Here is a 23212-nt window from a genome sequence, read left to right as displayed (position 1 = left end):
TGGAGAGCTTCCTGAGCACCATTGAAGGTGCTGCACTGGGGATCCCTGACTGGCTGTTTTCCTTCTGGAAAAGCATCCCAGTGTGGAACATGAAATATCCCCAGAACCTATTGATATTGCCATTGCAGCGCTGATGTCCCCAAAACCAAGCAACGGTGTAGGGGTGCAAAATGTTCCCATGGGTTTTTCCAAACCAAACTGGTCTCGGGAAGGAGGCTTACATACTCTGGGTGTCAGTAGGTTGGCACAAGCCATGGGATTTCATTGGGGAACATTTACCTTACCAGGGACAGAGTTGTTATGGGGTTAGAAAAAAACCCATGAGACCAAAATCATTAGTTCTTAGTAAGAATAAAGTTTTACCTAAGGTTTTACTTCAACAACGTAGGATACTTTTCTAAAATTTTGAGTTTAAAAGATACTTCTTCAGATACCATACACACATTTCTGGTCGTGGGGTATATTACCACTCCAGGATATATTGGAAAATGGGTTGGGGAAGTAAAATGCCCCCACAAAGACATTTGTATATACTTTTTACAGGTTTTGGATTTAACCAATTCTAACAAGAAGGAGGAGGAGGAGGGAAAAGACCACAACAACTAAATAAAAACCTTGTACTAAGAATGCAATTTAACATTTTATTTTTTTTCCCCAAAAGACATTTCAACCACCATCTCCCTTATTAAAAAAAATACAATATTTTTAAATCTTACTTAAGAAATGCTTTCCGAGGAAATCGGGAGGGGGGGGGCGATCCATTTGAACTACAATTTCCTGCACCCAGGGGAGGCAAACCCCCAAAGCAATAATTTTAAATTACAGTTCGCTCGAAATCCGTCACAAGTAATTTCCCCCCACCCCAACAGGTTCAAACCATTAACTTTTACAAGATGTTATTCTCATCCTTTCTGTCCATATTCTCCTGAAATAAGCTCCCTAAAATCTTTCCGAACAGATTAGTTCAACAATTTAAACAAGTAAAGATTCCGAAAGGCTGCGTCCCAGCCATCACAAGATCAGCCTTGACTACAGAAGCCCCCACATGGAAACCTAGGCCAGCGTATTCTAGCAGGAGGTGCTGACGTGCCTGGGGGACCTTTTGTTTAGGCCTCAGCTGAGCCTGATGGTCATGAAGCTAGCCAAGCGAAGAGAAGCACTGAAGCTGCGAGGTGGCGGTTGCCAGAAATGGACACTGTGGAGGATTAGAGCAGGAAGCTGAGAAAGTGGCAAATAAATTCAGTTTGGAAGGAGCAGAAACATGTCTGGAGCTGGATGCATCAGGGCCTGGTAAGCTAGAACTCTTCCTCCCGTATCTCTTGACTCCCAGCCTCTTGTCTCCCTTTCTCCCCCGGAGAACAGCTGGAGCATAAAACAGAGGGGAGGTTTAATATGGGATCGATATGGAAGTCTGGACCTCCGGGGCAGCTTTAGTGCATGGCTAGAGGAGGTTTGCACAACTAGCCACCCGCCACGCAGAATGCAGTCCATAAGCCATCTATGATACCCCTCCCCGCAAGCCTCAATAAATATCCTGCATTTATTGCCTGACTAGGGCTGCAAAAACAGGGTGGAGGTGGCAGGGAGGTATCCAATGCCTGGCAAGCTGCATTCAGCTTGGTGCAAGCCAGACCTTGTGTGATCTTGCATACGTGAAAAGCATACTTACGTGGATAGGATATTTGGCAGTCACATATTCCAATGCTCTTTTTAAAAAGATTTCCTTCCTGAAATGATTGTAATCCTGCCTTTCTTCTCCCAAGCCTCCTTCCCCTACCATTGCTCTCTGAAAGTTGCTTGGTAAATGTATTCTTCTCCACACCTGGTTTTCACAAGGAAAACACACACACACACACACACACACACACACGGGAAAAGTATTCACCACCACAGCATGAAAACTGATTTGAACACAGCACATGTACAACACAATGATATTTAGAGGCAGGTCAGATGGGAGGGGGGATAAAGAGAAGCACATAGAGCGAAGTCCATGAAACACTGCAAAAGATCTCGACGTAGGCTGAAGTTCATAAGAACATAAGAAGAGCCATGCTAGATCAGACCAAGGGTCCATCTAGTCCTACATTCTAAAAAAAAAAAAACAGAGGAAGGATTTGAGTTGGGATTTCAATCCGTTTGTTTTCACAGAGAGGTTGGATAAGCGGGCCGGATGCTACTGTGCTCAAGGAAGCCACTGGGCCCGACGGATGTCGGGACTGTTTCAGTTCAAACTGAAAACAGCGTTGCATTTTCTTGTGCTCTCTTCTTCTTCCCCCTGCGTTGGAACCAGTGCCAATTTCAAATTACATTTTCATCATGGTTTTAAAGGAGACCTACAGAGGGGGTAGGGGGGTGGAGTGGGGACAAAAAAACCCAACCCACATAAAGCGTTAAAGAAAAAGGCAATTTTATTATGTTAAAAAGTCTTCAGGAAGTTACAGTCAGAAGATCAAATCTACATGGTTAGGACTTCCAACACAGACTCTGCTGGCTGCCAAGCAAGCTAGAGAACTTGAACTCTCACAAATAAGCAAAGTGTCTAGTCCTTGTGTTAAAGTGTGAAGCGAACTCCCAATACATAGTTGCCAATTAGACAGAGGTCTGGATGGAGCTTTTAGGGTCAGGGTATGAAAGGGGCACCAAAGGATGATTTAGCACAAATTTTAATCCCCTCACCTTGCCCCCAGGTCCCCAAGGTCCATTCACTCTGTATTTTTCTCATCAAAGCAAACTTTCCACTGTTAGTAACGAAGGGTGCAATCCTACGGGGATAGCTGGCTGCCTTCGAACTTGGAGACTGCCAACTATCCAATGCAGTGGGGCAGAGCACGAGCGGGATCCTCTCCTCCATGCTCTGGCCACCCTGCATTTGCGGGTCGATGGCCAATTTTGGTTGTCTAGCCAGGGTGCGTCAGAGTAGGGGTGGGGGAAGGAGGCCGTACAGCGTATAAGAAGCGTCATAACGGCACTTCCAAGGTCCCCTCCCCGTCCCCAGGAATGCCCCATTTTCACCCGCTCCACACTGCTCTTATGAGCGCAGAGCCAGGGACGAACTGTGCCACCTACGGGGTGGTGGGGGAGGGAGGGAGGGAGTGGGGAGCGGAGTTTCTGGGAACCAAGCTCGGAGCTTGGTTCCCAGAAACCAAAAAATCCTATGGCCATCTAGACACTGTCTAGCAGCCGCAGGATTGCACCCTAAAACAGGCTAAATACTAAATGAAAGTACAGTAAAATGTTATTCACAAACCAAAAGCAATCCCTCAGAGTTTTTTCTATTTTTATTTGCAAATAGAACAGAAGCAAAAAAAAGAAAGGTGTGGGGGGGGAATCCTACAAAAGAGAAAAAAATATTCCTTAGCTTTATGAGAGAAGCTGTCAGGGTGGACACTGAGCCCATAGAACCTCAGAGCAGTTCTGATTCTGAGGAGGAACAGCCGTCCATGGGAGAGGAGCGCGCTCATCCCTCACAGGCCCTGCAGCTGGCAGAGATTCCTCCTGCCAGCATTCCAGACATAGATAGCGGTCCTGGGAGTGAAAGAGCGCAGGAGGAGGGCTGGCTGGATGCTCAACGCAGACGCAGAGAGCGATGAGCTATGGAGGGCGTGGAAAGGAGGCGTAGCGCCTGTTTGGCGTGCAAGCAATGGTCACGTCCAGAGGACCCAAGGGAAAAGGGGAGGGACTCTCCCTAGCCCATAAGCTCTGGGTCTGCATGTGATTCTCGTTCAAACGGGGACCAACTGTTTCCAGCCCGGGGCATAGGTTACTCTGCTGTTCATAGCTTAGTCGCTGGTGATAGAGTTATTAAGTTTTAAAAGGAATAAAGCCTTGAAAAGAATCCTTTGTCTGTGTCTGGAGTTGGCTACTGGAGTGGACTGAAAGAGGCTGGCTAAGGCCCCCTGACAGAAGCAGAATAACAGTGCAGAAGCTCCTGGATAATGGCCTAGGGAGCTCTGAGACTTTGGGAAATTGGGGTTCATCTTATCACACGTAAGAACAACAAAGCTCAAGTGAATGGTGGCACTGCCTAGATAGCTTCTCATATGCAAAGTCCCGTGACAACACTTTGGGGTCAGCATCAAAAAAAAAAAATCAAGAGCCAAGGGCCTGCCCTTGCGAATTATACCTGTGATGCGAATTACACTGGTGTACGCAAATATCCCCCTTCATGGATCACTGCCTTGTTGTGGCGAACAGGCTTGCGTAACTCAGTGAAGCCATAAGCTATGCCGTGCAGGGCCACCCAAGACGGACAGGTCATGGCAGAGAGTTCTGACAAAATGTGGTCCACTGGAGAAGGAAATGGCAACCCACTCCAGTATTCTTGCCAAGAAAACCACATGGAACGTATCACAAGGCTAAAACATATGACACCGGAAGATGAGCCCCTCAGGTCGGAAGGTGTCCAATACACTACTGGGGAAGAGCAGAGGGTATTTCCAAGTAGTGCCAGAAAGAGTGAAGCGGCTGGGCCAAAGCTGAAAGGACACTCAGCTGTGGATGTGTCTGGTGGTGAAAAGAAAATCCGATGCTGTAAAGAACAACATTGTTTAGGAACCTGGAATGTCAGATCAATGAATCAAGGTAAGCTGGAGGTGGTCAAACAGGAGATGGCAAGACTGAACATCAACATCTTGGGAATCAGCGAACTAAAATGGACAGGAATGGGCGAATTTAATTCAGGTGACCATCATATCTACTATTGTGGCCAAGAATCCCTTAGAAGAAATGGAGTAGCACTCATAGTCAACAAAAGGGTGGGAAAAGCAGTACTGGGGTACAATCTTAAAAATGATAGAATGATCTCAGTACGAATCCAAGGCAAACCATTCAACATCACAGTAATTCAAGTCTATGCCCCAACCACTGATGCCGAAGAAGCTGAGGTTGATCGGTTCTATGAAGACCTACAACACCTTCTAGAACTAACACCAAAAAAAGATGTCCTCTTCATCATAGGGGACTGGAATGCTAAATTAGGAAGTCAAGAAATCACCGGGATAACAGGCAGGCATGGCCTTGGTGTACAAAAAGAAGCAGGACAAAAGCTAATAGAGTTTTGCCAAGAGAACACGCTGATCATAGCAAACACTCTTTTCCAACAGCACAAGAGACGACTCTACACATGGACATCACCAGATGGTCAATATCGAAATCAGATTGATTATGTCCTTTGCAGCCAAAGATGGAGAAGCTCCATACAGTCAGTAAAAACAAGACCTGGAGCTGACTGTGGCTCAGATCATGAGCTGCTTCTTGCAAAATTTCGGCTGAAATTGAAGAACGTAGGGAAAACCACTAAACCATTCAGGTATGACCTAAATCATATCCCTTATGAATATACAGTGGAGGTAAGGAATAGATTTCAGGGATTAGACCTGATAGACAGAGTGCCTGAGGAACTATGGACGCAGGTCCGTAACATTGTTCAGGAGGCAGCAACTTAATCCATCCCAAAGAAAAAGAAATGCAAGAAAGCCAAGTGGCTGTCTGATGAGGCTTTACAAGTAGCTGAGGAAAGAAGGGAAGCAAAAAGCAAGGGAGAAAGGGGAAGATATATCCAACTAAATGCAGAGTTCCAGAGAATAGCAAGGAGAGACAAGAAGGCCTTCTTAAATGAACAATGCAAGGAAATCGAGGAAAACAACAGAATGGGAAAGACTAGAGATCTCTTCAAGAAAATTGGAGATCTCAAGGGAACGTTTTGTGCAAAGACGGGCATGATAAAGGACAAAGAAGGCAGGGACCTCACAGAAGCAGATGAGATTAAGAAGAGGTGGAAAGAATACACAGAAGAACTATACAGGAAAGATCTCAATGTCCTTGATAGCCATGATAGTAATGTCCTTGATAGCCATGATAGTGCGGTCACTGAACTTGAGCCAGACATCCTCGAGAGTGAAGTCAAGTGGGCCTTAGGAAGCATTAGTAACAACAAAGCTAGCGGAGATGACAGTATTCCAGCTGAGCTATTTAAAATCCTAAAAGATGATGCTGTTAAAGTGCTGCACTCAATATGCCAACAAATTTGGAACACTCAGCAATGGCCGCAAGACTGGAAAAGGTCAGTTTACATTCCAATTCCAAAGAAGGGCAACACCAAAGAGTGTTCAAACTACCGCACAATTGCGCTCATTTCACATGCCAGCAAGGTGATGCTCAAAATCCTACAAGCTAGGCTTCAGCAGTATGCGAACCGAGAACTACCGGAAGTACAAGCTGGGTTTCAAAGAGGCAGAGGAACTAGAGATCAAATCGCCAACATTCGCCGCATCATGGAGAAAGCAAGAGAATTCCAGAAAAACGTCTATTTCTGCTTCATTGACTACGCTAAAGCCTTTGATTGTGTGGATCACAACAAACTGTGGCAAATTCTGAAAGTGATGGGAGTACCAGACCACCTTACCTGTCTCCTGAGAAACCTGTACCAGGGTCAAGAAGCAACAGTAAGAACCGGAGATGGAACAACCGAGTGGTTCAAAATCGGGAAAGGAGTACGACAAGGCTGCATATTGTCACCCTGCTTATTTAACTTATATGCAGAGTACATCATGAGAAATGCCGGGTTGGATGAATCAGAGGTCGGAATTAAGATTGCTGGGAGAATTATCAACAACCTCCGATATGCAGACGATACCACCCTAATGGCAGAAAGTGAAGAAGATCTAAAGAGCCTCTTGCTGAGGGTGAAAGAGGAGAGTGCAAAAGCTGGTTTGAAACTCAACATTAAAAAAACGAAGATCATGGCATCTGGCCCTATCACTTCCTGGCATATAGAAGGGGAAGAAATGGAAGCAGTGACAGATTTTACTTTCTTGGGCTCCAAGATCACCGCAGACAGTGACTGTAGCCATGAAATTAAAAGACGCTTGCTCCTTGGGAGGAAAGCTATGGCAAACCTAGACAGCATAGTAAGAAGCAGAGACATCACCTTGCCGACAAAGGTCCGTCTAATCAAAGCTATGGTTTTCCCAGTAGTAATGTATGGCTGTGAGAGCTGGACTATAAGGAAGGCTGAGTGCCGAAGAATTGATGCTTTCGAACTGTGGTGCTGGAGAAGACTCTTACGAGTGCCCTGGACTGCAAGGAGGTCAAATCAGTCAGTCCTAAAGGAAATCAACCCTGAGTGCTCATTGGAAGGACAGATACTGAAGCTGAAGCTCAAATATTTTGGCCACCTAATGCGAAGAGAAAACTCTCTTGAAAAGCCCCTGATGCTGGGAAAGACTGAAGGCAAAAGGAGAAGGGGACGGCAGAGGATGAGATGGCTAGATAGCATCACCGATGCAATGAATATGAACCTGAGCACACTCCGGGAGAGTGCGCAGGACAGGAAGGCCTGGCGTGCTATGGTCCATGGGGTGACGAAGAGTCGGACACGACTGAACGACTGAACAACAACAACGCAAATATCATATGTGAAGGTTTAATACAGTGACCTGTTTCACATATTATGATAAGTCACTGTGGGTTAATTCACCCACAGGTCTCCAAGATACGCACCAGCCGCCATTTTGAATATGCAAGCTGCATATGTGCATTGTGAGCTATTTGAGGATTAAACACGGCTTGTTCTAGGGTTATCTCAGGGTTGTTTAACCCTCAAATAACCCACGACACACAGCTTCGCACGACACAACAAGCTGCGGTGTGCCCCTGCCGTGGCTTGCATATTCAAAATGGCAGCCAGCAAATATCTCAGGCCCCATGGATGAATAAACCCATGGTGGCTTACTGTGACGTGCAAACATCTGCCCAGCATTTATATACGTGCAATGCCATCAATGTGCATAGCACCTTACAAAGTGCCATAGGCAAAAACCAGACAGGACTCTGACCCAAGGAGCTTACAATAGGTTGTTGGAATGCTCCTGTAATGTTGTTAAATTGTAACATAGGCATTACTATTTTGAGAGCTGTTATGAGGTAACTTAGTAAGAGCACCAGCTGAGAATTCAGAAGTTCCCAGTTTACTGCAGCCATGAACTCGTTAGGTGGCATTAAACATGATGCTTTCTCTCAGCTGTAGTATAATACCAACCTACCTTACAGGGCTGTTGTACCGATTACTGAATCGCAGCTATTCATCTCTTGGTTTTCTCCCATATTACCACATCCCAAGACACCACTGGGGTAAGGTCTACATGTGCCTCCTGCTGATGTGAGCCACTGAGATCCTGGAAGTGATGATGGTCTTATGTCTGCACCAGCATGCACAGACCTCTGGCCCGTCAAGCCATGTGTTGGGGCCTGCTGGGAGCTTGGCAATTCCCGTTTTTGCCGCCCCAAGCAGGCAACAAAAGTAGGAGCCTAACTGGGACTGGGCGAGCTGCCATACATGGCTGGCGGGAATATGGTTTGAGGGTTCACAAGCCTGGACTATCTACCTTCTGCCATGCCCCTAACACAGGAGTAGACAACCTGGCGCCGTCCAGATGTGTTGGACTACAACTCCCATCAGCCCCACCAGGCATGGCCTATGTTCAGGGATGATGGGAGTTGTCGCCCAATGCATCCGGAGGGGACCAGCTTGCTTACTCCTGCTCTCATGGGACTCACAGAAACCAAATCGAGGGCAGGGCTCTGCATGGGGGAGCGTCCTCAGACGCCCATGCAGCCCAGCCAGTGCTGCTTGTGTAATTTGGGGGGCTTCACAGAAAAACCACTGGTCAGCACAACCTGGAAGAAAACGTGCAAGGCCACTAATGCTTTAAAAATGACCCTGCTCGATCCCTCCCCACCTCCTGGATCTGTTATCTGGCTGCGCTTTGCCTCGCTCAATAAACTGAATCCGGTGACCTTGTCTCACTCATAAATCACAGTTGCTGAGCAAGGCTGGGGATTGCAACGGCATGGAAGAACCAAGCCCCCCCCCCCCCCCCGGGCCGACAGGCTGGGGTTACTGGCACTGATGAAGAAATTCACTAAGCCAATATGCAGCTCTAGCCTATGCCAAAGCCTAAATAATTGTGTCGCAGCATGGACTGAACATTTGCACTCAAATAAAGACGCGACACGTCCACTGGGAGCGCCTGCTCCTTGTGGGAAGACTCGGTAGACTGATGCACTGCGTGCAGTCGGCCTAACTCCGGTTTACTCAAGAAAAAAGTCTCATCTGGTTCAATGGGATTTGCTCTGTAGTGAGTAAGTATGCTTGGGATTGCAACCACGTCCCCAAAAGCCTTATAGGCCAACTGTCTCCAAATCTTAATTTCCTTTCCCACCATTTAAGACCCCTCATGTAACCCTAGGTTTTTAGAGGGGTGGTGGTGGTGGTATTGACTACGTTCTTTGTCCTCTTGCTGTTGCAATGGAACTAAGCCCTTTCTACTGGTTTTCCTGCTGGCTTTACTGTGTATTAACATGTGACGGTTTCTTACTAGTTATTTTCAAGGTTGCGAGCCGCTTCGGTTTCTTTGGAATGATAAAACGACAAGTCGGATTGATATTCTTAAACATTAAAAATGCACTTACTTAACATCAAATTAATTAATGACACTGACCTCTTGCAACCTTTGCCCCAAGGTCTCCTTGCTCCAAATGCTTTTTCTGTGAGAAAGCAAACACAAGCCTATTATTACGGCCAAAGACGTGATTTGTGGCTTGATTTGGGGGCCCTTCTAGAGTATATCTGGGGGCTTGGGGTTTATTTCGCAACACAAAGCAGCAAGAGTTTGGGTCCGATCGTGCATCACTATTCAGCACAAGCAGTTCCTTCATCAGCATGTAGGGACTAGGCTAACCGGATGTGGCCGAACGCTGTGGAAAACTCTTCAATGATCACGCACAGGCTAGGGAGTTGAGGGTGGTCTGTTTAAGGGAGAGGGCTGTAGCTCAGTGTGATACAGCTCCTGCTTTGCATTCAGAAGGTCCTGGGTTCAATCCCCAGCCTCTCCAAGTAGGGCAGAAAAAACGTCTGCCTGAAACCCTGGGGAGCCACTGCTGCCAGTCAGTGTCAACAGTACTGGGCTAGATGGCCCAAGGATCTGACTCAGCATAAGGCAGCTTCTGATGTCCCTATGTTAGAGTGTCATTGCCCACCAAGGGGGGGGGGCACACAACACACACTCTTTTTGTCCAAGGAAACATTTGAGCCCAAACGGAGGTTTGTGAGAATCAGCTCAGACAAGGCAGGTACTCATGTCCTGCTTTTGCGGATACACTCATCTGCCTGAACGGAAACAAGCGTAGCTTTACCTGTCAATTTTGGTTGCTACGATCACCGTGAAGTTGCCTTCCGTATCAGGCAAGTACGTTGATGGAACAATGGCGTAATTTCCTGAAGACAGTCGGCACAACTGGCTTACTTCCTGGGAGTAGCAATGAGGCACACAACTAACCACCGGCTCCAAGTGCAGGAAAGAAGCTAAAGGCATTTTCACATTGTTGTTATCGCTGGGGACCTAAAAGGATTGTAGACTGATCAGAAGATTTCCCTGTGATCTTAAGATGGACATATGTCAGGCAGCTCTCCCTTCAGTCAACGGCTGGGTTCAGTCATAACACAAATCCTGAACCTGAGCCTGCCCACAAACTGTGGTTTGTTCCGTGCTGACCAATCAGGATCTGAAACCACCGTTTGAAGCTGGTTTGCAAACCTCAGTTTGTGCTAACTGTGATTTGCTGTTATGCCTGAATTCACAAGCCACTGACAAGCCACAGTTAGGACCTCTGGTCTGCCTCAAGAGGCTACTGCATCACAGAGACAGGAGTGAACTACTTATGAAGCAGAGTCCGGAGAAGATGGAAAACGGAGGCAGACAAGCAGCTGCAAACTGTGGTTGGCCTGTTGTACACCCAGAAGCTCAAACTGCGCTGTGGGGTCTTAATTATGCTTTGCACAAACCACAGCTCCGCATTAGATCTGAACAGAGCCGGAGTAAGTTCCAAATATCATTCAACGTCATGGTGCCAGTATTGCGCTCCAGTCCAGGGAGATGTGAATAAATCAAACTTTGTGATCCAGAACCACTCCAACAGTTCGACAGAGGCAGAAACAAAGTTCATCAGCCACGTCACTCCACAACCCCCACTCAACTGCCTGGGAGTCCACCTCTTCCGCTGCCCCTTTCCCAGAGTTCCACTGAGTAGTCCCTTGACTTGCCCAAGAAGGAGCCCCTCTGTCTCCAGATGTTTTGGACTTCAACTCGCAGTATTCCTGACCACTGGTCATGCTGGGAGGGGCTTCTGGGAGTGGAAGTCCAAAACTTCTGGATATCTGCCTTCTGCCCATTGCTGTTTTACAGTATCCTCCATTTACATTAGGGTACACTTTGGGGTCTCCATTGTGACCCATCCTGTAGGTCTTTGCGGGCTTCACTGTGACCCATCTTGAACCAAAGAGTAGACCTGTGTATTGCAAGGGAAGGTGGGTAGTGGCAGGAACACTGCCTTTCAGGTAAGCTTGTTCACCATTACTGATTTTTCCATTAAGAAAAATGGAGAAAGCGGCTAGAGAAGTTTTCTCCATCACTCCTGATGCAACACTGGATAGCCAGGCATTCATCCAAGGAACCTCATTAGCAGTTAGTTCTAGGGCTGGGGTCCTCAGCGTGGTGCCCGTTGGAGGACACCTTCCTTGATAGCCACCATGCTCCCTGCTTCTCTGATTTTATTTGAGATATTTTTAAAAGGTTTTAATTGGGACGGCAGCATGCTGCAAAGCAAAGGACGGCCCTCCAGCACCATCTTTATTTGGGCTCAGAAAAGTGGCTTTGTGTTTTGGAGCTCAGGCCCTACCTCTGCCTTGCGCTTAGGTCCTTCGCCAGGTTACCTTCTTTTTGGTCTCCCTAGTTAGCCTTCTCAGAAATGAGTGTTTTGTGACCAGCCAGGCCCCCCAGGGCAGCCACTGAATGGATAAGCAAGCCCCTGCTGCATGCCGGCCATTTGTGAGACTGCTCACAACACTCTCTCAATATTCCAGATGTGCCCACTGACCCAAAAATGTCTGTAATCTAGGTAGACAAGAGGAAGTACTTCACACAACCCATAATTCATGTATAGAATTCACTGCCACAATGACACGGTAACAACCGCTACCTTAGATGGATTGATTTTAATTATTTCCATCCCACCTTTCAGGATATAAATCCTAATGTAGTTTACAAGCAACACAGGTGACTTTAAAAGGGGGTGAGACAAAGTCATGGAAATCTACCAGTGCTATTGGCTCCGATTGCTAAATGGATCCTTCCAGGTTCCAAAGAGGAAGGAGAACATGGAATGCCAGATGTTGGGATCAAACCAAGAGCAAGGGCTGTTGGCTTCTTGTGGCTCTCCTTATGGGCTTCCTGGAAGCACCTGAACGGCCACTGTGGGACACAGGATGCAGAACCAGATGGACATTTGGGTTGATCCAGCAAGGCTCCTGCTTGTATTTTCACGAAAGGATCCTCAGGGCTCCCCAGGACACAGTTCGCCTGATCGCAGCGGAGTTAACAAGCCACGGTGGCTTGTTAACCCCGCTGCCTGTGCCGGCCACATTTCCCTAATTACCCTGCTGGCGCAGCTTTCTGTGTTGTCCGAACCTGAGCACCATGACCTGCTTGAGGGGGCAGCAACCCTCAAACAACCCATGGGCTGTTGCTGCTGGGTTATTTGGAGGTTGCTGCCCACCCCAAACAAGCCAGGCTGGCCAGGTTCGGAAGACATGGCAGCCGTACCAGCGAGGGCAATTCAGGAAACCCATCCGGCACGTGCGGAGGGGGAAGTAAGCCGCCACTGCTTATTTCCCTCGCTGGGATTCTGAGAACCAGCCCAGCGTGTAAACTGTTTGCCTAGCCCATCTAGAACTTCTGGGCGAGTGAGACTGCGGGTGAGGTGACGTGGTACAGCTGGGAGAGGGACCCTTGGCTGAGACCCTGGAGAGGCACCACCAGTCAGGAAGATGGTTTGACTCAGTCTAAGGCAGCTTCACTGCCCTAAATCCTACCTGGAAGATGTGAAACCCGATTGGACGGCACTTGTTGTCCGGGCAGTGCTGACGGAGGGCGACCTGGATGCTGCTCTGCCCCACGCCTGCCGGGACAGAGAGGGGGAAGCAGGGATTGGTGTGGAAGGAGGGGAAGTTCCTGCTGCCACCTGCATTCTGCCCTTTCATCCAGCACCCCTCCAGCCGGGCTGTCTCCCACTCGCCTCCTGGGAGCACTTCACGGATGGCGTGATCAGGCGGTGGCAGTTTTATCTCACTATCAGAATGAAAGGCAAGGTGAGGAAGGCATGGGGAAGACCGGGGAGGGGTGGGGGAGCAAGAGAGAGAGAGGGAGGAAGGAGAGAAAAGGACATTACACACTCTGTGGTTTCTCTGGCTGGAACATGGACTGGAAAGGCTAATGCAAGTGGTGGTTTTCCACATTCCTGGTGTGGTTCTGGGTATGCAGAAGGCATCCCTGGTAAAGGTAAGCGTCTGATTGAGAGCAGGCATGTCGTGGAGGCTAAGAGCATAAGCTGTGATGCAGGAAGCCCCCCATTCAAATTCCCCTTCACCATGAACTCACCGGGGGCAGGCTTACACCACACCGGTAAAGGCAGCAATCCTGTGCATGTTTAGACAGACAAAAGTCCTACAGCTCCCAGCATCCCCCAGCCAGCATAGCTGGCTGGGGGATGCTGGGAGCTGTAGGACTATTTCTTATGTCTGAGCATGCGTAGGATTGTACCCTAAATTGGCACCCCCCCTTTCCCAGGAAGCCCCGAGAAGGGTAGCTTTACAAGGGGAAGAGGCATCCTATTTAAACGCCAAGAGCTGTTACTGTTCTATCTCCTGGTGCACCCCCTGTTCAAAGTGGGGCAGTCCCCACACATCGCCTGTGCTGCTGCCCCCACACACAACACTAACTGGTCAGACGTCCCATAACCTGGGTTGACACACCATATCTGGACAGGTTATGCTTTTCTTAAAAATGTATTTATATGCTGCTCCCCTCCATTCCAGTCATTCAGGCCTAGTTTTGGAACAGAAATGGCCTTGGTCTCGCAGGTGGATGACCTGTGCCAGGAAGCGGACAGCGGGAGTGCAACCCTGTTGGCTCCCTTGGACCTCTAAGCAACCACTCTCTCCAGGATGGGACTTTGTGGCTCCCGCCCTCCCTGGAGAGATGGACCCGGAAGGTGGTGCTGGGGGATTTGTACCTCAGCCCCTCCTGCAGGTGTGGGACAGAGCAGCATCACGGTTGCCCTCTGCCAGCACCACTTCAGCCCTGACATCTCTCCCTTAAAGCAAAATAAAACCAGCATGCTTTGGGGCAACACGTTCTCTTCCTTCTAAGCCAGGAAGAAAGTGGCGACTTAAAAACAAAGAGGACTCTGGAAGAACTCGGCTACCAAAGTCATTCTTTTATTTTTATTTATTACATTTATGCCCCACCCTTCTTCCACTGTGGAACTCAAGGTGGCTACATGTGGTTCCCAGGGGGTACCCCCTCCAAGCACGGACCAGACCCAGACCTGCTTAGCTTCCACAAGTGGCTGTCTCAAGTGCCTTCAGACCAGGCCCTGGAAAGTCATACTTGACTGGTAATGCCATCACTTTGCGTTTGCAGCAATGGTCCCTGCCACTGTTCACATCATGGGGGGTGGGGATACCCAAATGCAGCAAAGTTACAGGCAAGCTGCCGAAGGGCTGTAGCTCAGTGGTAAAGCACCGGCTTTGCATGCAGAAGGTGCCGTGCTAAGCGCCCGGCAGCTCCAGATAGGACTGGGAAAGACCCCCTGCTTGAAACTCTGGAGAGCCATTGCTGCCAGTCACTGCAGACCACGCAGAGCGAGAAGTACCAGTGGTCTGGCTCCATATGAGGGAGCATCCTGTGCCGGCAAGGGTTAGATTTCTCCCCCCGCCCCCCTCCCACGTCCCTTCTGATGGGTGCACCTGAGGGAGATTCTTCCACTGGAGAAGACCCGAAGCAGGAAGTTCCCCTCGGCATCGTTCAGAAAGGTGCTGGGGACGACGAGGTAATACCCAGGAGAAAGGTCGCAATGCAGGTGCACCTCCCGATTGTAGGAGTGGCAAACAGTGCCCGAAACTGGGGGTGCAGAGAGGGTCTTTGGAAGGCTGAACTGTTTCTTCTCAACCTGGAGGGCGAAGAAGTCAACACAGCGCTGGGCGTCCAAATGTGGAAACCGTTGAGATTTTACAATATCAGAAAGAGGAGTCAGGTTGCCCAAGCAGACCGTGAATACAAGCATTGATACCCACCAGGCAAGGCTGCTCACACTGCTCCTGCACCTCATCCCAATGTACACCCAGAGCAGCCCCATATGCTGACCCTGGAAACCCCTGGGGGGCTCAATGTTAGTGACGCATCATATGTGGGGCTACCCTTGAAGGCGAGCCAGAACCCCCGTTCAGAACACAGCTGCAAGCTTGCTAACTGGGACCGGGCGGCATGGCCATATCAGTCCAGTGCTTTGCAAATTGCACCGGCTCCTGGTCCATTTCCAGGCCCAATTCAAAGGGCTGGTTTTAACCATTAAGACCCTTCAGTACTTGGAACCAGGATACCTGAAGAATCACTCCTCTCAATATGCACCGCCTGAAACATTAAGACCGTCTTTTGAGGTCCTTCTCCTGGCACCCCTGCCGAGTGAGATGCAGTGGGTGTTGCTGAAGAAAGGGCCTTTCCAGTAGTGGCCCCTTGGTCAAGGAACACCCTTGCCAGAGAAGCTAGGCTGGTGCCGACCTTGATGCCATTTTGACACCAGGCTAAGATATTTTTTATATATTTCTCCAAAGCCATTTAGACAGAGTCTGGGGGGCCATAGGATACCACAGATTCCTGGATCCGAGGCTGGAAATGGTGCTCCAATCATGCAGCCAGGAGTCTGAGCTCCCCGCCCCCTCACAGCTGGCACAGAGAGAACCGCCTTTGTGACCTTGGAGAGGACAGAAAGGGGGCACCCTGGTGGCAGGGAGGAGACTGGGGAAGTAGGGATACAAGCCTTCCCCAGCTTCCTTCCCTCCCCGTCCCCGACACCTCAGCTAGATGGGCAAAAAAGCCTGTCTAGCTAAAATGCAGAGTGGGGGGAGTGGAGGCGAAGATCACCTCCGCCACTGCTCCTGCTCTGCAACAGGATCCCCATCAGCCTCAGAATTTGGAGGCTGACGGGAATCCCAATCAGATTGAGCCCTTAATCTATTACTGCTTTAGATTCATTTTATCCAGCCTAAGATTTTTATGATGTTCCAGTATGTTTTATGGATTCATTGGATGTATTTTAATGCATTTGTATCTTTGTTGTGAGCCTGAGAATATGATTAGAGGGTGCCATATACATATTTGAAATAAATAACAAATAAAGCTAAATGCAAACTTGCTTCCTTCCAAATTTGCTGGGCTATCCCTGCATTGGGGGAAGAGGAAGAGGAAAGAAAGAAGGAAGGACAGCTTCTTCCTCTGTCTCTGGAAAGAAAGTACGAAGGTGAGTTCGGGCGTCCACTGACGGTGTTTCCAGAAGGACAACTCCTACTGCCATCAATCTACAGGCTTCATGTAGCATTCCTCCCTTCCCTCCTTAACATAATTTTTGTGGTAAGGAAAAACAAAAACCCAGAAGCAGCAGCAGAAGTCATGGGAGTGTCATGGAGTGGAAAACGGTATCATCTGGACCCATCACTAAACCTCCAGGAATGAGGCAGGGTGATTGTACCGTAAAAGCCTCAATTGGAAGCACCGTGAGTCACACAGTCATTTTGTCATGCAAGTCTAAAAGGTAGGTTGGGGGCAGGGGGGGGGGGAGGCATGGCTCAGCGGTAGAGCCTCTGCTCTGCATGCAAAAGGTCTCAGGTTTGATCCTCGGCAACTCCAGGAAGGGCTGGAAAAACTCCTGCCGGAACCCCAGGAGAGCTGCGGCTGCTGCCAGTCAGTGCCGGCAATACTGGGCTGGATGGACCCATGGTCTCACTCAGTATAAGGCAGCTTCCTGTGTTCCTATGAAGAGGAGGATGTCAACTGTCTATGAAGATTCAGAGGAGGATACGCTCCTCCTTCCCCAGGCAGGGAAAGCTGTACTCAGGGTTACCTAGAGCAAAGGAAGATGGTGGCACCTTGTCAACACCGAGGGGCAGCTCGGAGGTAAATGATGTGATGGAAGACTGCAGCTGATGCATGCATTGCAGGGAGCCACGGCAGTACAGTGTCCGGCACCAGGGTGTCCAGCGTGGTACCCATGGACGTCTCTTGGTGCCTGCCCGGCTCCCTGCCCCTCCCGATTTTCATTTTGTTTAAGGTTTCATAAAGAAAAAAAACTGGGAGGCTGGCATGTTGCAAAGCCAAGGGCTGCCCCCCAGCTCCATCTGTATTTGCGTTCAGAAGAGTGGGTTGTTTTTGGTTTTGGAGCGCAGACCCACCTCTGCCTTGTGCTTAGGTTCTTGGGCTGGTTGCCTTTCTTTCAGTCTCACCAGTGCGGTGTCTGGGAAATGACTGTTTTGCAACTGGCCAGGCCCACCATAGCAGCCATTCTGTGAAGGAGCCCACAACACCCTCTCAACATTCTAAATGTGCCCCCCCCAATCCAGAAAGGTTGAAGTGTGTAGGTCTTGCCCTACACAAAGAACTGGATCTGAATCCACTAAGTTCACTTGGAAACTTTGGTCCAGTCACACCTTCTCAGACTAAACTACCTCACAGGTTTGTTGAAAGAGTAAAAAAGGTTACCCTTCCCCCATGAATGCCACCCTAAGCTTCTGGGAGGAATAGCAAGATATAAATGTGAGAAAAAGAAATAAATGGCATGAAATTAACATACATCCTTTCGCTTTGAAGAAGACTGTTGACAAATGTGAAAACTACAGTTGAGGGACATTCTTCAGTGTCCTTACTCCAACATTACCACTCTCATGAAAAGACATGTGGAAAGACAACAAACCACTTGAAAAAAAACACAATATTCATGTCCATGTCACATTTTCACACATCTCTGCAATCTTGAGGGCTAGAAACTTTTTTTGTAAAATAAAATAGTCCACCACCCTTCCCTGCCCACCACCCCCAGCTAACCTTCACATTACCTTCCATATATGCAGTCCCACAGCATGGTAATTCTTCCCTCGGATGCCATCCGTCAAAGACGGATCCGATTCCACTAAGCGGGGCCAGTTCCGAATTCTGCCCGCCCAATCTGTGCTATACTTCCGGTGTTTCTGCAGGAGGGCAATGCACACCTCGCTCTGCTCACAGACCCTCAGCCAGAATTTGGGGTTCGTAGGGAAAGTGCTGTTGTTACGGCAACCGCCCGCAGACTGCCCCCTCACCCACGACCCGTAGAGTTTCTGGGTATGGCTCAGAACTCTGTCTGTCAAGAGAGATGAAAATACACACACATCACTTATTTGGATGTAGGTACAGAAGGTGTGAAATGGGCCTCTTCAAAGAACAGGTAGCTACTGGCTCTCTTCCTTGATCCATGTAATGAGTGAGTGAGTGAGTGAGTGAATGAGGGGTGGAGGAAGAATTTTGTTTGATCCACATTTTTAAGTGAACTGACCCATTTTCCACTTCCCAACTAATAAGCAGATCGGAGCACAGTCATCCTGTGGATTGCGCACTTCTGAACTTTGCTATGCAGTTCTCTGGTCAAAAACTACATACAAAAAATGAATATATTTGGGAGAGATGTGTGCAAAATGCATGTACTGGGAAAAGATCAGTAAAAAAGAAATGTGCATTTTTGTGTGTTTTTTTAAAAAAAAGCAGAATTATGGGAAGATTGTACAGAACAGACTTATGACTGAATACATGCAAAACTGACATGGCCAGGATAGAGACTGATTTGGTCACCCCTCGAGTCTATGCATGCGGTGGGCAAGCAAAAGAGACAGCAGATCTGGGCTGCTTCAGCTTTTTCCAGTTGTGTCCAGTCGCTCGTGGCGTTGGCAGCAAGCCTATCTTTTCCACGAGCGTTTCCTTCCCACTTCTGCTTTCTGCTCGGGCATCGAGGCATGTTGCTCAGAGGTGGATGCAGCCGTGCTCCCTTCCTCTTCCTTAAGAGACGTCACTGGAGTCAGTTGATGCGCTAAAATTGACCATGGGGTCTACTCGCACGAGCGGTTCAGTGTGTGAGAAGGTACTCCTAGAAGGGGCCGGCAGCTTCTCCCAAGAAAAGGGACTTCCCATTTCCATGCTGCTTACAAAAGAGGCTGCTGTGATCTTCCATGAATGCCATCTCTCATGTTAGTGATCTGGACTTATCAGCCAGCTCCAAAAACGTCAGAGGCAAGCTCTTAATTTGCGGAAGCATAGCAAAAGAATTCACAGGTTTGCCATTCCGTTATTGTCACTTTGGATCAGGCCAAAGTTTAAAATCAAATCTGTTCAAACCTCATCCAGCCGTTTCAAGTGAGAGCAGACATTCCCAAGATGCCACATTCTACACTTTAGTGGCAACCCCGAGAGATGCGTGCCCGGCCCTCTTCACTGCATGCTTTTGGGGGGGGGGGGGGGCCTCGAAAACGCTTTTGTTTCGGAGAGCATTTGTAAGATAGGGGGGCCTCTTCCAATGTGTTTTATCTGGCTAATATTCCTGATTTTCATCATTTTAAAAAATTTAAAGATAAATGTGTAAGCATTTATGACAGTCCAGTTCCAAGATTTGTTTTCAAAGAAATTATTGTTTTAGGGAGGAGGTAAAAGGTGCAAAAAAGGTAAAAGGCCTGGAAATTAGGGTAACGTGGCCAGTGAAGACAGGGGACAGGAGCTATGAAGCAGCACAGGGAATTCTTGCAACTTTTCCCACAATCTCCTCTGTGACTATTAGTGTATTTGAAAAGAAAAGCTGAAAGCTGGGAGTCTAGTCTCCAGATACTGGATTCTGAGACAATCCTTCAGCATATCCCAAAAATGCCAGGCACAGCATGACGTAGTGGAAGGGGGGGGGGGCACTAAAAAGCTACTGGCCCGATTTGCATGATCAAACAACCCAGGGTTTGTTAACTGCGGGTTGTTTGAGAGTGTGCCAGAGCAAGTGAGTTTCCACCCATTTGCCCACCTCCACTTTCAATTCACTGTGCAAACCCATGATTTGTTGTGGGGCTGGCTCTGGGTTCTTTAACCCTTAACAATGCAGAGGTTCCCAGTTTAGACATCACAAAGCAGCCCAGGAATGGATGCTGTTGACTGAAAGTGGAAGTGGTGAGCAGGTGGGAGGCAACCGTGCTTGCTTCTGTGTGCCCGCGCCAACTCGTGGGTTAAACAGCCAGGGCTTGGCTGTGGCCTGCAACGTGGGTGACTGGCGGCAGTTCAGGTGGGACCACAGCAATCTTGGGAGGAAAAACAGTAGATTCTTTCTGGCCATAGCATACCGGTGTAAAGGCTCTGAAGCTGCCCTTCTTCAGTAACTGGGTACCCCGTTATGATTTCATCAAATTCTGCGAAAAATTCCTCCTCCTCAACCCAAAATTCTCCTTCCTGTATCTGGGACAATAGTTCTGCGGCAACCACTGGATCCAGTTGGCTCCACCCTGGACCACTGCAGAACAAAGGCAATAGAAATCAAGATGGATGTGCAGGGTGCGTTATAAAGAAGAAGAGGATAGGTCCCTGCCCCAAGGGGATGGCAATCTAGAACAACGACACAAGGAAGACTTGGTGTGCACCTGTTTAGGTGGGGGGAGGGCTATTTTAAAATGAGGAAAATGGCATGGAGAGAGGGGCAACCCCCTCCTCAGGACTGCAGACCTGATTCAAATCCCCCTGTCCACACACACACACACACACACAACATCAGGCCTAGCTTCAGATGTGAGGGGGGCTGGCGGTTCCAGTCGACTTACCTGGTAGTGACAGCAGAAAGCAACAGCGCTGTGATCACTGCCGGGCAGCATGGATCTGTCATTTTAATCTCCCTCCCACAAGGCCCCCTATGTAGCATCCCTCTGGGGCACTGTGGGGAAACTGAAACGTGGGTATCATTTTAATCTCCTACAATGCTCCAGAGCACTGTTAGGTCAGGGGCATTGAGGGAGGGAAATTAAAATGGCAGCCTCAAGCTACCCATCACAGAGGGGTCGGGGTGTGTGTGTTAACACAGAGCAGGGAGGCCTGCCAGGGCACTAGGACCCAATCAGGCGTCTGAGGGTGTCGCATGCCAACATCAAGCCCGAGGGAGATCCTGTTCACAGGTCTCTCGCACCACATCTAGTCTGGTCCTACGGAAAGGGGCAACAGTTGCTGGGCTTAATGGGCGTTCGCGACAGACTTTAAGGAGTTCCCATTTGCCCTCCACAAATGGCACCTAGGGCAGCCAACCAGAAACCTTCACACATGCATGGCACATAGATATTCATCCCTAAGAAGGCGGCTACTGACAGACAAGTCACTCACCCCTCTCGCCAAGGTCCTTTCCAGCAGCGTCTTCCCCAGGGGTTGTGTATCCTCAGCAGGACAATCTCCTTCCTGGACACTTTGGAAAGATCCTGCATGTCGACCACGATGAAGGCGTGGAACTCCCCCAGTTCACTGGTACCTGGCATGCAGAAGAGGCAAGCAGAAAAGGCATGCAGAAAAGGCAAGCGCCATGGAAAAACATCCAGCACCCATTTCCACACACATTCCCACAAGGAAAGAGGAAGAACTATCGCATTTGCTCTGTGCACTGTGCACAAGAAAAAGTCGACTGCTTTCAATGAGACTTGGTGGTAACTAAGAAGAAAGGGACAAATTCCCTCAACAAGAAAATATCCATGGAGGCGTCATGGTTCCACTTATTGCTGGCACTTGGTTGCAACAGGCTTTTTTCATGAATCCCCCCTCCCCCCATCTAAGTACTTAAGAAGTAAATGATCGTACAATTGAACAGTACAAATAAAACAATCAGACATATGTGTAATAGATGAAGAAGCAACCGAATCAATTGGAAAAATTAAAAGCTGAGCGAAATTGAGCTTGACAGGTTCACTCAACTGTAAGAGAGTCATTTCTAGTAGAAACAAGTACAGAAGGACAAGAGAGAGGTTGGATAGGGAGACGCACGGCTTTATCAGTGCTGCAAGACAGTGGCAGGACCGCCCAGAGGCTCCTTGCCCGGCCGAATCCTCAGACTGAACATGCTCTGCAGAATTCTTCCTTTAACATAAGAACGTAGGAACAGCCCTGAGGCTGGGTCAGACCAAGGGCCCATCCAGCCCAGTGTTCCATTCACACCGTGGCCATCCAGCTGCCCACAAGCAGGACGTGAGTGCAACAGCACCCTCCTGCCCATGTTCCCCAGCAACTGCTGTACACAGGCAGACTGCCCATGGTTCTGGGGGGAGCGCATGGCCATCAGGACTATGTATCCCTTACCTTGCCGTGAGCTGAAGACGGAGCAGCTCATCACGCATTTCTCCTTCAGGTTCATCAGTCTCCTAAACACTGCCTTCTCCAGAACTCTGCCAGCCCTTTCCCTTTCTGTGTTTCGGCCCGGGTCTTTTAGGGCCCACCTTTCTGCTAGGCCTCCGGTCAGGTCCACAAGAGCGTCTGCAACCTGGCCTGCCCAGAGCTGCTCATAAGATCCATGCACCCTGGAAATGTATCGGGGGGGGGGGGGGAGTGTGTTCAGGATATCACAGCAGCACTTCCCCAACCTGGTGCCCTCCAGAGTGTCCAGACTCTTAACTCCCATCAGCCTCGGCCAGCACAGCCAACAGTCAGGACCACTGGGAGCTGCAGTCCAGAACGCCTGGAGGGCTCCAAGAAGGTTGGCCTAAGCAAAACACCGCAAGTGCGCTTGCAGAGCAGCTCAACACTCAAACTATGTGCCAACGTACACCCCGGCACGCAGCGCGCATGCCCCTCACGCACTTGGCGTAGGCCTTTTCCAGCAGGGGGAGCCAGAACACATCTTCCATCTGGCACTGCGAGAAGCAGAGCTTGCCCCCGAGGCAAGGCAAGCGGTCGTCTATTGTGACCTCCACCCAGTGCCCAAACTGCCAGACACGACAAGTGAAGCAGCCTCTGTATTTCTCGTCTCTCCAGCTGGCCTGACCTGGAGGTATCACCTGTGAGAACAGAAGAGCAGCAAGTCAGCACAAACAGGAGTGGTCAGATGGGGCGTACGATTTCAGGTTCCACAACTGTGGACTTGCCACTGAAGTGTGTAGCACCCCGAGACTCCTTTCCTTCCCGCCTTTTTTAAATAGAGGAACAAGGTTCAAGCCCTTATGACTGCAAATAAAAGCTTGAAAACAAAGGGCATCTGCTGAAATCTCACACTCATGCCTCTCCCCTGTTCTTCGAAACGC

The 23212-nt window shown here is 49.1% G+C and overlaps 1 protein-coding gene across 2 annotated transcripts in view; it reads right to left on the bottom strand.

Moving 5' to 3' along the window:
* Positions 1-344: 344 nt before the first annotated feature.
* CAPN10 (calpain 10) overlaps positions 345-23212 on the bottom strand; it is a 31323-nt gene continuing 8455 nt past the window's right edge. Inside the window, exons 5-14 of one of the 2 annotated variants that reach the window (XM_084847687.1) lie at positions 22773-22969; positions 22275-22492; positions 21315-21456; positions 20294-20460; positions 18005-18288; positions 14867-15069; positions 12932-13187; positions 10198-10403; positions 9504-9549; positions 345-2336 (exon numbers count right to left, since the gene is read on the bottom strand). In XM_084847687.1, coding sequence (XP_084703813.1) covers positions 2307-2336; positions 9504-9549; positions 10198-10403; positions 12932-13187; positions 14867-15069; positions 18005-18288; positions 20294-20460; positions 21315-21456; positions 22275-22492; positions 22773-22969 — 1749 coding nt within the window. In that variant the 3' untranslated portion in view covers positions 345-2306. The remainder of the gene's footprint in view (positions 2337-9503; positions 9550-10197; positions 10404-12931; positions 13188-14866; positions 15070-18004; positions 18289-20293; positions 20461-21314; positions 21457-22274; positions 22493-22772; positions 22970-23212) is intronic. The other variant, XM_084847688.1, reaches the window with a different exon arrangement.

Source organism: Heloderma suspectum, chromosome 3 (genome assembly GCF_057233095.1).
Source record: "Heloderma suspectum isolate Gila_16-S chromosome 3, 16-S_ref, whole genome shotgun sequence".
Classification (NCBI taxonomy): domain Eukaryota; kingdom Metazoa; phylum Chordata; class Lepidosauria; order Squamata; family Helodermatidae; genus Heloderma; species Heloderma suspectum.
The sequence above is the reverse complement of the archived record's forward strand: the minus strand, read 5'-3'. Positions and strand labels throughout refer to the sequence as shown.